A 16,985-nucleotide genomic window follows, 5' to 3' on the forward strand; every position below is an offset into this window, starting at 1 on the left:
ACATAAGCTATACTGAGTCTGACCAAGGTCCATCGAGCCTAGCACTTGTACGTGAATCCTGTGAGTACTAATGCGCCAATAAAGACTGTTTTTCTTTATAAGGTCTGCTTCTCTTTTCTGTTCCATGTTGGATCTATTAGACTGTCTGCCTTCTTGTTTTCTCACTCCTGCTTTGCAATGATTATGATCGGAAGAAACCATAAAACAAGTCTTTTCTGTGGCCTGACTGCATGAATGGAATAAGCTATCTTTGAGAGCAAAAAAGCAGACACACTTAGCTGCACTTAAGAGTCAGCTAAGGGACTATTTGCTTTGCTTGGCTGATCATGTACCTAATGAAATGGGACTGCTTTGATTTTGTTTTGGACAATGAGCTGCAATGTACGGACATTCATTTGCCCCGTTTTGAATTGTTATATTTTGATATTGTGATATTTGTATATTGTTATTTTTATTTATGTTTTATTGTCCTCTGCCTTGGATAAATAAATCTTTAAATCAAAATCATAGCATTAGAAGTCACTGCACTGTTCACTATCCCCCAGTTATTTCTATTATTGTTTCCTGCCTTCATAATACTATACAATTTTTAAAAATAATTCTAAATGTAAAAGAAAAGAGATGATCATTTGTTCAATGTTTTTTAATAAATAAATAGCTTTGAATGTTTTTATTAACACAGGTAAGGCAACACGTGGTGGCAAATATTGTAAAAATATAACACTATTAAAACGATATTGTTCAACAAATGTTTTCAATTATCTAATAAGATCTGTTATCTGTCACTCTCTGGTATTTAAATGCATTATAGGCAGAAATAACAATATTACACTATTCATTTTTAAGTAAACTGGAAATAAATGTTTTACTGTCAATCACAATCTATTTAATCCACCTCCTCAATGGTGGGGCCTGTACTAGAGGTGCGTGGGCAAGGTTGGCCTCCACATCCTCCTCTTGGCATTCCCTGGTACAATTTGGTAATGAACGGGTTGCACACTTTCTCCAGCTCCTTCTGCTGATGCTCGTACTCCTCTTTCTCAGCCAGCTGGTTGCTCTCTAGCCAGGAGATGGTCTGGTTACATTTCTCCACAATTTTCCTCTTGTCATCCTCACTGATCTTGCCCTTCAGGTTCTCATCCTCCACAGTGCTCTTCATGTTGAAAGCATAGGATTCCAGGGAGTTCTTGGCAGAGACCTTCGCCCGTTGGGTTTCATCATCAGCTTTGTACTTCTCTGCATCCTGCACCATCTTCTCGATCTCATCTTTGCTCAGCCTGCCCTTGTCATTGGTGATAGTGATCTTGTTCTGCTTGCCTGTGCTCTTGTCCACAGCGGAAACACTCAGAATGCCATTGGCATCAATGTCAAAGGTGACTTCAATCTGTGGCACACCACGAGGTGCAGGTGGGATTCCAGACAACTCAAACTTACCCAACAGGTTATTGTCCTTAGTCATGGCTCTTTCACCTTCATACACCTGGATCAGGACACCAGGCTGGTTATCTGAATAGGTGGTGAAGATCTGCGTTTGTTTAGTTGGAATGGTAGAGTTGCGTTTAATAAGAGCAGTCATCACCCCTCCTGCTGTCTCCAGACCCAAGGACAAAGGTGCCACATCTAAGAGAAGTAGATCCTGCACATTTTCAGACTTGTCTCCCATCAGTATGGCTCCTTGCACAGCTGCACCATAGGCCACAGCCTCATCTGGGTTGATGCTCTTGTTCAGCTCACGGCCATTAAAGAAATCTTGCAGTAACTTTTGAATTTTAGGGATGCGAGTAGATCCCCCAACCAGCACAATGTCATGTATCTGTGCCTTGTCCATCTTTGCATCTCTTATGGACTTTTCCACTGGCTCCAGGGTTCCTCGGAAGAGATCAGAGCATAGTTCCTCAAAGCGAGCCCTGGTGATCGAGGTGTAGAAATCAATGCCTTCGTACAGGGAGTCAATTTCAATACTGGCTTGGGTGCTGGATGATAGAGTCCTCTTAGCTCTCTCACAGGCTGTCCTCAGCCTCCTAATCGCCCTCTTGTTCTGGCTAAGATCTTTCTTGTGCTTTCTCTTGAATTCCTCCATGAAGTGGTTCACCATGCGGTTGTCAAAGTCCTCTCCACCCAGGTGAGTGTCTCCTGCTGTGGCTTTCACCTCAAAGATCCCATCATCAATGGTCAAGATGGAAACATCAAAAGTGCCACCACCTAAGTCAAAGATAAGGACATTACGCTCTCCACGGCCACCCTTGTCTAGACCATAGGCAATAGCAGCTGCGGTGGGCTCATTGATGATCCTCAGCACATTCAATCCAGCTATCACTCCTGCATCTTTAGTGGCCTGGCGCTGGGAGTCATTGAAGTAAGCCGGTACAGTGATGACAGCATTGGCTACTGAATGCCCCAGGTAAGCCTCTGCAATCTCTTTCATCTTAGTCAGCACCATGGAAGAAATCTCTTCTGGATAGAAGGTCTTAGTTTCTCCTTTGTAGTCGACCTGCACCTTGGGTTTGCCCCCATCACTTACCACCCGGAAAGGCCAGTGCTTCATATCAGACTGCACCACGGGGTCCTCAAACTTCCTGCCAATCAGCCTCTTGGCATCAAAGACGGTGTTCTGGGGGTTCATGGCCACCTGGTTCTTGGCAGCATCTCCGATCAGCCTCTCCGTGTCAGTGAAGGCCACATAGCTAGGAGTGGTCCTGTTGCCCTGGTCATTAGCGATGATCTCCACCTTGCCATGCTGGAAGACCCCCACGCAGGAATAGGTGGTGCCCAGATCAATGCCGATGGCTACTGTTTTGGATAAAGACATCTCGGATTCCTTCGCTGTAAGATTACGTTTTAGGCTGTGACAGCTTTACTCTACCCAACTTCCAACCTCGTCACTTTCTTCCCCTAACTGCCGTTTTTTTTTTCCCCGTTCAGCGATCCGCTCTTTATGGAACCTGCTCTCTGCCTTCCAAAACAGCAGCACGAGCTATGGGGCGGAGCCTCAGCCAGAAACGTGCCTATTATTATCCTGACCAATCAGAGTACGGCATTCCTAGGCACCTCGGCAACAGCCAAGAGCTCCAAGGCAGGGTTTGCTCACGCAGCCAATAAGAACCAAGTAGAGGCGGCCACCTCCTGCAACGGCACGGAAGCGGCTGTCTCTCTATAGCCAATTTGTGTGTGGCGCCCCCTTTTGGAAGAACTGTCCGGAGCCCCGGTGTTGTTGGGCTCTTCCCGATATCTGGCAGCTCATATGAACTGACGTCCAGCCGGTGATCAAGAGAGGACTTCTGTAGTTTTATCCACTTTATTTCCGGTGTGACAGTGGATTGATTGGGACTCAAGGAATGAATTCTTACGGCACAGCTCCTACACATCGCACTAAGTATCCGTAGTCATTACAGATTTGACAGGAACAGGATGCCAGAATAAACTGGCCTGGATTATCTCTTAGGGTTAAGGAGGTCACAACTTTTGGGCTCATTCTGAAGGAATCAGAGTTGTGATCCCTAAAGTATTTATTGAACAGGGGGAGGGTTACTGTTAGAGGATGGGTGTGGGCTAGGATTACCTGGTTGTTGGTGGTATTGTAAGGCTGCCAACTGGGATCCAAGTTAACAGGACAGGGTTGATCCAGTCCTGGATTTTACCATATTGCATGCCGGGACTTGTAGTTCTATTTCCCCATTCCATTCCCTAATAAAAAAAAGAAGACAAGTGCATGCATGCAATGGAGTTCACCCACGACTGGATCCACTCTGTTGGCCAAATCTGGATCGAAGTGGCAACCCCTGGAGCAGCATACTGTAATCTCTTATGGTCTCTCTGTCCCTCTCCACCTCCAACTTTAGGAGTCATGAAGACACAAGCACAAATTATCTGCTCCCTTTACATAATTGATCTGGGACTGTTGCAAAAAAATAAATAAATACAAATTAAAAACTCCTTTATCTCTCCAGCTGGCATATAAACCTCAACCAGAAACACCTCTTCTCCAGAACTAGTCACAGTTCATACATACAGCAGGGGCACAAGGTGGTTGGATGAATCAGCTTCCTTGGGGCAAAAGGCTGTAACAAACCTCCTTGGGCTATAATGATCAAAAAGGTTAGATTGAGTATATCTTATCCAATACCAATAGTAAAGCTAAGTATTGGGATCATTTATCCCCTATCATTTCAGCCACAATCTCTTCCAACAAACTTCACAGCACTATTTCTGGGCATCTGCTTGAATAATTTCATGTAATACTTTGGAATAATGCTGACCTAATATATATATATATATAATAGAAAACTTTAGATAATTATTTATCTATTACAAAACTCACAAAGGTCAGCTACTTTGTTATCCGAGAATATTTATACTTTGATCCTTGATATACACTCTTTGTGCTCATGCTTTCTCTGTAGTACTTGTACTGTTCTTGTTACTATTATACATTTGTGACTTGTGTCTGAATTTAACTATATATTTTTGTATTTTCAATAATACTGTTACCATTAGCATGTGGCCATTATTAAAAAATTAACATGAGAACACTTACTGCCTCTTATTTTGGAGACAGTATCCTGTTCAGAAGGAATGGATCCTCAGCAGCTTAGTGGAGTTTTGGTGGCAGAGCCGGTGGTGGGAGGCGTGGCTAGTGGTTGGGAGGCGGGGCTAGTGCTGGGCAGACTTCTACGTAAACTTGCCAGGGCTGCGGGTTTCTCGCCCAATTGGGCTCCTTTCCGCGACGGAGCTTTTTCACGCCGCATGCGGGTTGCAGGATTTTGGGTGGCTTTTTTTTTGGCCTGCCGCAATTTTTTCGCACGGCCGCGGGTTGGCTAGTTTTCCCGCAGCCAACAGAAGCCCCATAGAGGTGGGCTTAATGATGTCATGTGTACACAAATGGCCTCATTAATATTTATTAATGATGTCATTCATATGCAAATGACTTTGTGCAGTTTTTGGGCTGGTTTTGGGTGTGGAAATTTTTTTCCATCTGGCAACACTGTTTCTACGGGCTGTGCCATGAAAATGGCAGAAACAAATCAAGGTCAGGTATATACAAAAAGTAGCACATATGAGTTTATCTTGTTGGCAGACTGGATGCCTGTGCAGGTCTTTTTCTGCAGTCATCTACTATGTTACTCAATACAATGTTTTAAAACAAGACACCAAGAAAAGCAGATTTATGTTGGTCCGCTAAACCTGTCTCATCCATCTCCCAATCCTTGTTTTTCCTGTTTCACCACTCCTTATAGACACCAAGAAAACCTAATCTTTGTGGACCTACTTCTTCAGATTTGTGTTGGTCCTGTAAATCATCAATTGGAACCTTCCTTAACTCACCTCATCTTTGAATGCCCAAATCTTACTTTATATTGGTCAGACATCTGGAAAGAACTTTCTCAAGTCTTCAAACTTCATGAATCAATATCTTGAAAACACCTAGTATGGAAATCTTAAGACTCAGCAACTGATCTTACAGATGAAAGCAAAGTTTTATTTGACTTTTTGCTTTGAAAGTTGATTATCAAATCACTGGAAGGACAACACTAACCTTACAGTACACATTTGGTGGAATCGGGCTATTATATGAACAAGCCTATTTGTTTAACATACGTCCCTTTTCCAAAGTCCTGTGATGCTTACTTGAAATCTTCTGCTTCATGTACTTAATTACTAGTAGTACATGGCTAATTCTGTACTGCTTGCATTAATTTTTACAACTTTATGTTATACTATTGCCTATCTTACATATTTAAAAGAAACAAACAAACAAACAAAAAGCTTAAATTAAGAACTCCCACCAAATCTCGCGAGGTCTTGATCTTTCAAGTTTCTGGCCCATCACAGGAGGGCGGAAGTGAACTTGAAGCGTTTCCCTTTTTTTTTGTAAGCTCTCGCGAGAGCGACACCGAGAAAGAGCTGGATTTAAAAGCGCCGGAGGAAGAAAAGAGATTAGGGTCGGGAAACGAGTAGGACCGGGACGGGAGACGCGTGGAGGGAAGATGGTAAGGGGAGCTCGTGTATAGGTGTCGGTTTCCGTGATTCTCTTGCTGTGCGTGCCGTTGGTACGCTCACGTGCGCGTAGGTGTAATCCCGGACGTGCGCTTGCCGCTTAGTATGGTGGTGATCAAAGCCCCCTCCCTCCCCCGCTGGCCATTCGGTCACGTGAGCGCCTGGAGATGTGGGGTCTGTGCTGTTATTGCAATGTGGTTGCACTACTACATTCGCGCCATAGTGCGTTGCATGCAGTCACTTGTGTTAATGTAATCGGGAAACTTTAAAAGTGATAAGTCCCAGCAGTAGAATAAAGATCAACCCTGTTGGGTGAATATGGGTCCGGTTTGCAACCCCCTATTGTTAATTATGCTTGAGTGAGATGTGAGGGCTTTTTTTTTTTTTTTTTCTTGTTTTGACCTTTTGGAGCCTACTCAGAAGGCTTGGGATGAAGTTATTCGGGGGTTAATAGAGTTGGGGGTAGCATAGCAGCCCTCCACCACTGGGTGGTCAGCGTGACCCGACCTTCCCTACTTTAAGTAGTGATATGATAACACTAGTAAAAAAAAGCCCCGGGCCGTTTCTGATGCAAATGAAACGGGGGCTAGCAAGGTTGTCTTCTGTGTGCATGTGGGAGTGTGTGTGTCTGTGCCCTCTCTCCCGTCCCCTGTGCTGTCTGTCCCCTCCCCCCTCGGAGTCGAGTCCCTTAGTGTTGTTTCCTGCAGTGCTGTGTTTGTGTTACAGAGATAGTGAGGGCTTCTGCCCCCCCCCCCCCCCCCCAGTCCTTCACTGTTAGAGAGAGCGATTTGATTTCGTGCTTTGCTGTGTTTTCCTTCACTGTTTGTGTTACAGAGAGAGCGAGGGCGGGGCAGACACTCATGGGGAAACCGGATATCTCTCCCCCTTCACACTTCCGGCTGGAGGCTTCATTTAGAACGTTGGTGGTGCCTTTTATATATAGAGATTTTTGTGAACCGCCTTGAGCCCTTGAACTGCTCTTGTTAAGTGGAATAGAAGTACTAGAATAAAACTAAATTCCTTTCTACATTAGAAATAATCTTACACTCTGCCCACACCCCAATACTGAGCCTGTAGCAGCCAGTATTAAAGACCTAGATGTTCAGTGCGAGGTCGAACTGTACAGCTAATGCCTATACATAACAAGGGCAAAATGATCAACTATATGTATAGCGGTGATATTCTGCCATTCTGTATACTGAAGAGTTTTAATTTGATTACTGAAAGCAATCTTAAATCGCTTAGCTATATGGGATTTGCGTTACAAGACGTATGAGGAGAGACTTGCTGACCTAAACATGTATACTTTGGAGGAAAGGAGAAACAGGGGTGATATGATACAGACGTTCAAATATTTGAATGGTGTTAATCCGCAAACAAACCTTTTCCGGAGATGCGAAGGCGGTAGAATGAGAGGACATGAAATGAGATTGAAGGGGGCCAGACTCAAGAAAAATGTCAGGAAGTATTTTCTCACGGAGAGTGGTGGATGCTTGGAATGCTGTCCCGCGGGAGGTGGTGGAAATGAAAACAGTAACGGAATTCAAACATGCGTGGGATAAACATAAAGGAATCCTGTTCAGAAGGAATGGATCCTCAGGAGCTTAGCTGAGATTGGGTGGCAGAGCCAGTGGTGGGAGGCAGGGATGGTGGTTGGGAGGCGGGGCTACTGCTGGGCAGACTTATACGGTCTGTGCCCTGAAGAGGACAGGTACAAATCAAGGTAGGGTATACACAAAAAGTAGCACATATGAGATTGTCTTGTTGGGCAGACTGGATGGACCGTGCAGGTCTTTTTCTGCCATCATCTACTATGTTACTCAGTTCTGGCATCCAAGTAACATAGTATCGTAGTGTTAGCTACTGGAAGTTATTGGAGATGGTAACCAGATAGCCAGACGTGCTGGACAAAAAGGAAAAGGGGGGGGGGTATTTTTTATTTTCATTTGCATTACCTTACCTAGTGGTATTACGTTATTAGTTTCATCATGGTTTTATTGTATTTTGCATTACTACTTTGAGGTGGTCCCATTTGCAGTGCTACATGCATCATCAAGGAGACTGACACTTCCAAGAAGGGGTTTCAAGCAAATTGGGCTTTAGAGGGGAGGTGGGAGGGGTGTGCAACCTGGGTGTTTGGTTTGTAAGTGTCGGTACTGGTAGGTAGAGAACTTAATGTTGGATGAGAGGTTGGGGCTGGGCCCTCTATGCCTATATATTTTTTAGGATGTTTATGACTCAGTCCTTTTCTTGATGTCATATGGTAAACAGATGCATTAGAATAATATCCTGGAATGTTGTAGGCATTGGATCTCTGATAAAGCGCAGAAAAATTCTTCAGGCACTTACTTCATAGGCATAAAGTGGCTGTGCCATGTCTGCAGGAGACCAAGCTCTCAGATTCTGAACATGAAAAGCTTAAGTACTGGGTGGAACGGTTATTAGTCCGCAGCCAGGCTGGAACAGCTACTTTGATCCATGAGAGAGTGTGAAAGAAACAATCTAGTCTTGTCTTAGACCTGATGAGTCGTTTTGCCAATGTAAGGGGTAATTTGCCTAGGCTACCACTGAAAATTTTAGTTTCAGTTTACGTGCCAAACATGAACCAGAGATTTGCTGAGTGCTTTGTCCCATTATTCAGCTTTGTGGATCCCTATGCTTGTGTTGGGGAAACTTTAATTCAGTTCTGGACTGTAAATTAGATACATCCGAGGAGCATTTCATGCCTTGCAAGAGAGTGGCAGATCAAAGTTTACAGTCCTTTGTAACTTCCTTACAACTAGCAGATAGCTGGTGAATTTTACATCTGCAAGAAAGGGACTAGGAAGTCCCATTATATAATGTCCAGAATTGATCATATTTTTATTTCTCTAAAATGTTTTTTTTTTCCATATGGTTCGGAGTTGGAAATTTCTGACCATACTTTGATTTGGTTAGACCTGGAAAGCATTGTAGGAAATGATATGGAGACACCTAGATGAAAGTTCCTGGTACAACTTCTGTATGAGACAGATTTTGCATCTTATTTGGAAAAGAGGTGGCAAGATGCTGGCTAAACCACTAATATAAAGATTTTGTTTTGGTACATTGCAAAATCTGTTTTGAGGGGATATTATTGCATGTAGCGCAAAAGAAAAGTGATATCCTCTGTATTAGACCTAGAAGCTAAGGTTTACAAGCATGAACAGAGTTGTGGTTCACCAACTAAAGCTCCTCTGAATAGTTTCCATAGTACTCGGTTAGCATTGAATAATCTCATACAGGAGCAAACTAAGGGCACCTTTTACAAAGCTGTGGTACTGATTTCCCCCAGCGGTAAATGAGACAAAGCCCATAGGAAGTGGATGGGCTTCATTGCATTTGCCGTGCAGGAAATCAGTACCGTGGCTTTGTAAAAGGAACCCTAAGAAAAATATATAAATTTGGTAATATGCCTCCCCTCCCCCCCCCCCCAAAAAAAAAAAATGTTGTAAATTTGACCAGGTCTTGGGTAGGATCACAACCCATTATGGCACTGAAAAAACAGAACAGGTGCGCTTCAAAAGCATAGTGAGATTAAACAGGCTTTTTTCACTATTCTATAAGAAACTATACAGCTCAGAGGTTTCTTGTATTAAGGAGCAACTTGAGTGATTTTTGAGGGCTCATTTTACTCAAGCTCCCTCAAGCAGTAGTACTTAATTAAATGTACCTAATTCTGGGCTGGAAATCTTAGGGCTAATTTGACAGTTAAGCTGCGTGAGTCTCCAGGACTAGACAGTTTTAGTGAAGAATTTTTTTTTTAACTATTAAAAATACAACTAGTAGACCCTCAAGGCTTCTTATATGCAGGCCATATTTGAGAGTGTAACAAGAGTTAGATAGAAAAGGCTTCCAAGTTACCCATTCCAGGAGGGTGACTTTTTTTTTTTTTTTTTTTTTTTGCCAGTCCTGGATTTCTGCCAACCTCACACTGTTGCATTATGGAACCTGCAGCACTGTTTTCAATAGACAATCATGGGCTACAAATCCCAGACTGCTTTGAGATGTAAATGTAAAACCAGGACTGGCCTGAAAATCTCCGTCCTGGAATGGGTAACTTGGCAGCTCTGCAGAAAATATGGACGACTCTTGCATGTGGAGTCAGAACCGTTACACGAAAATGATCTCGGCTAGAAATGGATAAGCATGTCCAGCTACAGTACTAATTAGCTTCAGCTGAATGTCAGCCTCTTAATATAGATAACATCAGTGCATGAAGGAGTGATCTTATTGCACTGGCCTGAAAAACAAGTCTGCAGGTAATCTTTCTGTGAGGTGTTCGTCCTTGGATTCAGCATTGAGCCAACACCTACCTAGACCTTAGTTTAAGTAATTAGGAGCGATCAGGTGGGAATCTTGCCATACATTACATGACATGGCATGACACAGACACCAGCATCTAACTGGTTTGTGCCCTGAGATTTTGCATTGAGCAGCCAGTATCGAAGCATAAATTACAGGTGTATCGTACTGTAAGGTCCATTTGCATGGCCAGTTTAATTTTCTGTTCAATGTCCTAGACCAGCGGTTCCCAGACTGTGTGCCGCAGTGAACACTCGGGGTGCTGTGGTGCATCACTCCCTACTTCCCCTCCCGCAGTCCAGCATCTGCTGCTTCCTGCTTCTTTCCCTGCCGCAGTGCTTGTAGCTTACATTTTTGGGCCGTCCGCAATTCACACAGGCAGTGTGGGGACTTCCCTCTGCCGGATCCGGTCCTCGCAACAGAAAGTTGCATAAGAGAGAGCCGGACGCGGCAAACTGGGAAGGCCCCGGAATGCCTGTGTGAATCGTGGATGGCCCGAAAATGTAAGCTGTCAGCACTGCAGCAGCGGTGGGGGAAGGAGAAGGAAGCGGCAGCGATCCTGGACCTGTAGGAAGGAAGATAGTAAGTGATGCTGGATTTAGGGAAGGCGGAGGGGGCTGCAGGGAGGCAGAGGTGTGCTCGTGTGAGAGGAGGGGGCTGCAGGGAAAGGGACACCAATGTGTGTGTGGGGAGGGGTACCGCAGACACCCATGGGGGGGGGGGGGGGTGCTGCAGACCGAAAAAGTTTGGGAACCCCTGTCCTAGACGCAAAATGGACCTTCTGATGTCCAGTTTCAGTTTTGTTTTAAATTCACTGGTATATAATTCACACGACACTGTAAAACCATGTCTGAGGCTAAAGATAGTCTGCTGGAAGCGTCCCGCAGCAGTGAGTGGCAAGGGAGGAAATCTTCAGGAAAGCCTGGTGGTAAATTTTACTCTGTTTGTGGTTTAGTATTTTCCGTTTTGTCTTTACCACTTGCAGCTCTTCTACTCTTTTTTCAAGTCGTTGGTGGGGAAGGATGTGGTGGTGGAGCTGAAGAATGACTTAAGGTGTGTATTTCAAATCTGCTTTAGGTATCTGGTATTTGTCTCCCCAGTGGGCTGGCAGAGCACATGGGATGCAAGGTGGCCCTCAAGTGAGTTGTGCAGAAATGAACTGCATAATCCTTCTGTTCAAATACTGTTATAGCCCACCCCTCCCTCCCTCCACAGATTCCCTTTGGAAAGCTCTACCCTCCCACCTAGATACCCAGACTTTTGGTCTGCTGTTAAAACCCACCTTTTTACGGATGCCTAGACTCAAGTCCTTAGTCCTTTCTTCCCTTCTGGCCTCTGCTCACCTCCGACCAGCTGAGGCACTAGTGCCATGTACTTTCTTGTGATAGTGCGGCTTGGACTGCGTGTATCAACACTCGGCCTGTGCTCTGCTTTGCCTCACTTGGCCCTGTCCTATGTCTAATGGAGTTTGTTTCTATCTTCGTCACTTCTTTTTTCTCTGCTCACTCCTGTCTTATTATAGTTACTAAATGCTTGTAATTTACCTACCTTTGTTCAATGTTATGTAAACCGCTCTGAAGGCCTTCGATTGTACCACAGAAAGGTGGTATATAAAGAATCTTTTTCAGATTTCTGTGAGGTAAACGCTACCCATAAAGCCTTTGTGCAGTATTCCTTACAAAAGATAGGGACGTTCCATGCGGCCTTGACTTATTTACATTGACGTCACAGGGTTGTGTTTTGTAATGACCTTGTTCCGTTTTGTCTGTTACAGTATTTGTGGAACGCTGCATTCGGTTGACCAGGTAAGGAAATGCTGGCCTTTCCCTTGTCTTATGTGGTTGGTCTGGCACTAGCACTGCTGCTTAACACGAGAGAGACCTCCAGTGTTTATCAGCTGTGGGCTCCTGTATTGATAGGAATAGAAGATTTGCCATACTGGTTCAGACCACAGGTTCACTGAGCTAGAGGGCAACCAAAATCGTGGATTTCGGTTTCAGCCAAAACTGAATTTGGGCAGCCCCTCCCATCACCCATAGGCCCTTCCCGGACGCCCATGCTGTTTGCATGTTCAAAATAACTGTTAGGGCCTCCTGCAGCAGTCTCGTAGCAGCCATTTTGAAGTTAGAACTAATAAGGGTAGAGGCAATTACCAGTCTTGTGAGGCTGCTGCGGGAAGTCACGGACGCCATTTTGCCACCATAGACGGAAGCGAGTGGGGATTGTTTCTGCCCCGAAGAGGCCACTAGACTGCCAGTGCTTCTAAGGTAGGCCTAGGGTTGGCCTATGGGTGGTGGAGTTGTCTCTTTATCGGGGGGGGGGGTAGAGTTTTGGTTTTGGCAGCCAAAATGAAACGTGACCAAATCCAGATTTCGGGCCAGTTTCTGTGCCAAAACTGAAATTTCTTTGGCTGCTACATAAAAGTCCAGTATCTTTTTTCCAAAGTAGCTAATCCAGGTCTCAAGTACCTGGTCATATCCCAAAACAGTAACTAGATTCCCTGCCATTTGCTTACTTACAGGGATAAGCAGTGGCTTTCCCTGAGTCTGTTTACTATTCTGTATGTTGCTTCATTACGTATGTTTTATATATCCACTAGCCGTTGAGCCCGTTAAAACGGGCTGGTATTGGGATTTTCGGAGGTTGACGCTACCGCCGCCAGCCCTCCACCTGGCCCAGGCCCTCTCTCCGCTACTGAACTTACATCCATTCGCCAGAACGCAGCAGGGCAGATCAGCTGAGCTGCCGTCGGCTATCCTTCTCTGCCTGTGTCCCACCCTCGTGTGAAGTAATGTCAGCGAGGGCGGGGTACAGGCAGGGAAGGAAAACGGGCTGGTATTGGGATTTTCGGAGGTTGACGCTACCGCCGCCAGCCCTCCACCTGGCCCAGGCCCTCTCTCCGCTACTGAACTTACATCCATTCGCCGGAACGCAGCAGGGCAGATCAGCTGAGCTGCCGTCGGCCTTCCTTCTCTGCCTGTGTCCCACCCTCGTGTGAAGTAATGTCAGCGAGGGCGGGGTACAGGCAGGGAAGGAAGGCGGACGGCAGCTCAGCTGATGTGCGTGCTGCGTTCCGGCGAATGGATGTAAGTAATCAGTAGCGGAGACAGGGCCTGGGCTGGCAGTGGTGACACCGGGTGGGGGGAGCGGTAGCGGCGACCTCGGGCGGGGACGGTAGCGACCTCGGCGGCTTTGCGCAGTTTCCCCTCTCTGTCCCGCCCCCCCCCCCCCCCCCCCCCCCCCGTCATCACGTATTGACGCGGGGGCGGGACAGAGAGGGAAGTCTCTACTGCGCATTTGCGAGTGAGTCACTCGCCGTTTATATGTTTGATTTCTCCTCTGCCTATATGTTGGCTTGTGATCCCCCTTAGGTGGAATACAGAAATTTATTTTAATTTTGTTATGCACTTTTCTTCAAGGGACTTGTCCAATCCAGCTATGCTAACTGCTTTTACCACATCCTCTGGTGACAAATTCCAGAGCTTAATTACGTTAATGATTTTGTAGTGGTTTAGTGCAATGATTACTGCACACTTGATTTCTCTAATACTTTTATGGAGAATTTTCTTTCCTTTGCAGAGTACTGGCAGGATGCAGCTTCATAGGATCATGGGGGTTCGGTATCTGTCTCCCGATTACTGCTGGAAAACTTTTAATCTCTTCCGGCAGTGCTGCAGTTCACCATTATAGCTTCTTAATTAGATGGATGTGCTGATTAAATCGACTACCTATTGGTGGAACCAACTAGCTGCAGACTAGAACATCAGTAGCTAAAAATTAATTTTGTTTTGTTTTCTTTCACTGGCAGTACTTGAATATCAAACTGACCGATATCAGCGTGACGGACCCTGAGAAGTATCCACATATGGTAAATCCTGATCGAGTTCTAATCCTGGACTCTGTTTCGTAGGCCCTCGGGCAAGTCCCTGTATCTCTTTATGCTTCAGTTCTAATCCCCCAGCTTGTCACCGACTCTCTAGCCTCCGAGGGGTGTCACTTTCTCTCTATATTTGTGACATAAACATGATAAAATAAAAAGATTTTTTCTCCATCTTTATCATTCAGTTTGGGTGTCATAAATATTCTCTTTGCTTCTGCACCTTAGAGATGGGTTTTGCACATGTGGTTCTCAAATCCAGTCCTCGCTAGACTTATCTCCTTGGTTTTCACTCCCAGGCCCAGATGCATCAACCATACGTAAAAAAAAATCTAAAACGTTAAAGTCCTTAACGAATTTGAAAAAACGAAGCATGCACCAAAAAAACAAGTCGCACATGTTTGCACATGAAAAGTACAATGTATCAAAGATTTGTAATCCCCGTTGGTAATCGTCCCCTAACGCATGCGCAGAGCAGCCAAGCGTTATGCTGGCTGCTCTGCGCATGCCACAAACGTCCAAAACAGCAACAACAAAGAAACACAAACACGTGGCTCCCCGCTTCCCCCTGCATCAATACAAAAATAAACATACATCAAAAAAGGATGTGGAGGGGGCAAAGCCGTCCATACAGGACGCTCCTGATGAGCGCCCTTGCCCCCTCCCAGTCCTTTTTTGATTTTGTTTTCGTTTCGTTTGTATTGTACGCAGAGGGAAGCGGGGAGCCACATGTTTGTGTTTTTTGTTTTTCAACATGCCAGCTTGGATTTTTAAGGTGCAGGGGGAAGCGGGGAGATGACAGCTCAGGCCTTTACGACTGCTCTGGCCATACGTTTAATATGTCGCGGTAAATGATTCGGTGTAATCGTCGGTATTGTTAGTGCATCCCGAATCACCCACATTACAATGGTAATTACTCTTTTGTATTCCGTTTTCGTTAGCTGCTTGCTTCGTTGGAAAAAGGCCTTTAATGCATGCAACGGTTAGGAATTTCCTTCGTTAAAGGGTTGTTGGAGGGTCGTTAAGGTTTAGTGCATCTGGCCGCCAGTCTGAGAGTAGCCAACAAGTCAGGTTATAAGGCTGTACCTAATGACCATGCATGCCCAATACATGAGCTATATGTAAGTCTTTCTCGTGCATAGTCACTATGGATAGTCTGAGAATCTAACCGTTTGGTGGCTGTTGGACTGAGAGAGACCAAAGTCCCAGCTAGTCAGATTTTCATGACTTCCACAATTTTATTTATTTAAAAGTTATAATCCGCTTTATCTATAATTCTAAGCAAAATACAATTCACATACCCAGTACAAGATAAGTAACACAATAAATACTCACCTTAACCAAACATTTATAAAGCTGTTTTAACTAGTCACATGTAAGGCAATCTACTTTGAAGACAAACTCAATAAGCCAGTGATAAAAATAATTCAGTTTAGATCACCCTCAAATGCTCGCTGAAACAAAATAGTTTTAAATAGTTCTTAATATTTTGTCTTCCAGACTTCTCAAAGATTTGTTATATCCCACATTATCTGAAAATTAATTTGAAGATCTTACCGTAGGGCAGGGAATTCCATAACCTGGGGCCTGCAGCATAAAAAATAGAATGTCTATGTTCATCTAAACTAATTATGCAAATTAAGGGAACATCCAGTAAATTTGCTGCTGCAGATCTTAAAGATAGTGTTGGCTGATGGAGAAGTAAATGAGCAGCAATTACAGAAGACCCTTTCCTAAAACCTTAAGAACAAGCATTAAGGTTTTGTATTGGGTCCTAAATTCCTTCGGTAACCAACGTAAATAAAGGCAGGAGTGATGTGCATGAGATATATCCTACATATGCAAATCTTTGTGTGTACTGCTTCCATTAGATGCAAATCTATTTCCTGTATATTTGTTATGGAGATTCCAGACTGCTAGGTTGTGTCCCCAAGCCTTGGGTGGAGGACCACTGATCTGGAGCCGTAAAGCACCCTAGGTTTCTGTCCTGAATGAAAGGAGGTGGTCTGAGCTTGCTCTTTTCTATTCTTTGTCCTTCTGTTAATTTTGTTTTCTCTTCCTACGTTCCCTTTAGCTGTCTGTGAAGAACTGCTTCATCCGAGGCTCAGTGGTACGCTATGTGCAACTGCCAGCAGACGAGGTGGATACCCAGCTCCTGCAAGATGCGGCCCGCAAAGAAGCCATGCAGCAGAAGCAGTGACGCTGCTACAGCATGGCTTGCACAGGATTGGCTTGGATTGAGTGGGCAAGCAGGGTCATTAGTGATCTGACCGTACCCAGTATAGTAGTCCTTACAGTTTCCCTACACATAGAACAAAAAAAAAAAAAAAACAAGCATACACTGGGTTAGTGATACTTAACTACGTGCCTCTATTTTTAGGGTAGTGTGACACATACATGAGCTGTGTTTGCATATGTTTTGGCTGATAGCCAGGTTACATATACTGATCAATTACCCTGAAAAGCAAGTGCACTTGGGGCACGAGATAGTTGAGAACCACTAGTGGGTGGAAATGCAGAATCATAGCAGCCTTGTCTTGAAAAATGGTACAAGCTGGTGCTGGCAGCACTGAAAAATACTGTAAGGACTGAAGTATTCTGTAGAAGTGAATTTGGAAATATTTTCACAAAAAATTGAAACCTTCAGGTATACTACCATTGAATCCTTATCTGTTCTGTGACCAGCTGTAAGCAAATGGCTCTTTGAACTGGGACTTCAAGTAGACCAGTATGCAAGGCAGGCCAATTTCCATAATTAAAAAAACAACCCTCGTATTCTGAAAGATTAATA

General features: G+C 44.6%; 2 protein-coding genes across 2 annotated transcripts; one reads left to right on the forward strand and one right to left on the reverse strand.

Moving 5' to 3' along the window:
* Positions 1–775: 775 nt before the first annotated feature.
* On the reverse strand, positions 776–2,906 carry LOC115466274 (heat shock 70 kDa protein 1B). Its single transcript, XM_030197429.1, has one exon. The coding sequence runs from the start codon at positions 2,807–2,809 to the stop codon at positions 887–889; it is 1,923 nt and encodes a 640-aa protein (XP_030053289.1). The 5' UTR covers positions 2,810–2,906; the 3' UTR covers positions 776–886.
* Positions 2,907–5,846: 2,940 nt separating this feature from the next.
* LSM2 (LSM2 homolog, U6 small nuclear RNA and mRNA degradation associated) lies at positions 5,847–16,961 on the forward strand. The gene is made up of 5 exons (XM_030195351.1): positions 5,847–5,987; positions 11,303–11,370; positions 12,092–12,122; positions 14,126–14,185; positions 16,269–16,961. The coding sequence occupies exons 1-5, from the start codon at positions 5,985–5,987 to the stop codon at positions 16,392–16,394; spliced, it is 288 nt and encodes a 95-aa protein (XP_030051211.1). The 5' UTR covers positions 5,847–5,984; the 3' UTR covers positions 16,395–16,961.
* The last annotated feature ends 24 nt before the right edge of the window (positions 16,962–16,985 follow it).

This window comes from Microcaecilia unicolor, chromosome 3 (assembly GCF_901765095.1).
Source record: "Microcaecilia unicolor chromosome 3, aMicUni1.1, whole genome shotgun sequence".
Lineage (NCBI taxonomy): Eukaryota > Metazoa > Chordata > Amphibia > Gymnophiona > Siphonopidae > Microcaecilia > Microcaecilia unicolor.

Excerpts from the sequence above, each read along its gene's own strand:
- LOC115466274 (XM_030197429.1), bottom strand. The coding sequence starts at position 2,809 with ATGTCTTTATCCAAAACAGTAGCCATCGGCATTGATCTGGGCACCACC.
- LSM2 (XM_030195351.1), top strand. Across the intron at positions 11,371-12,091 it reads GAGCTGAAGAATGACTTAAG|TATTTGTGGAACGCTGCATT; the intron begins GTGTGTATTTCA and ends TGTCTGTTACAG. Across the intron at positions 14,186-16,268 it reads CTGAGAAGTATCCACATATG|CTGTCTGTGAAGAACTGCTT; the intron begins GTAAATCCTGAT and ends CGTTCCCTTTAG.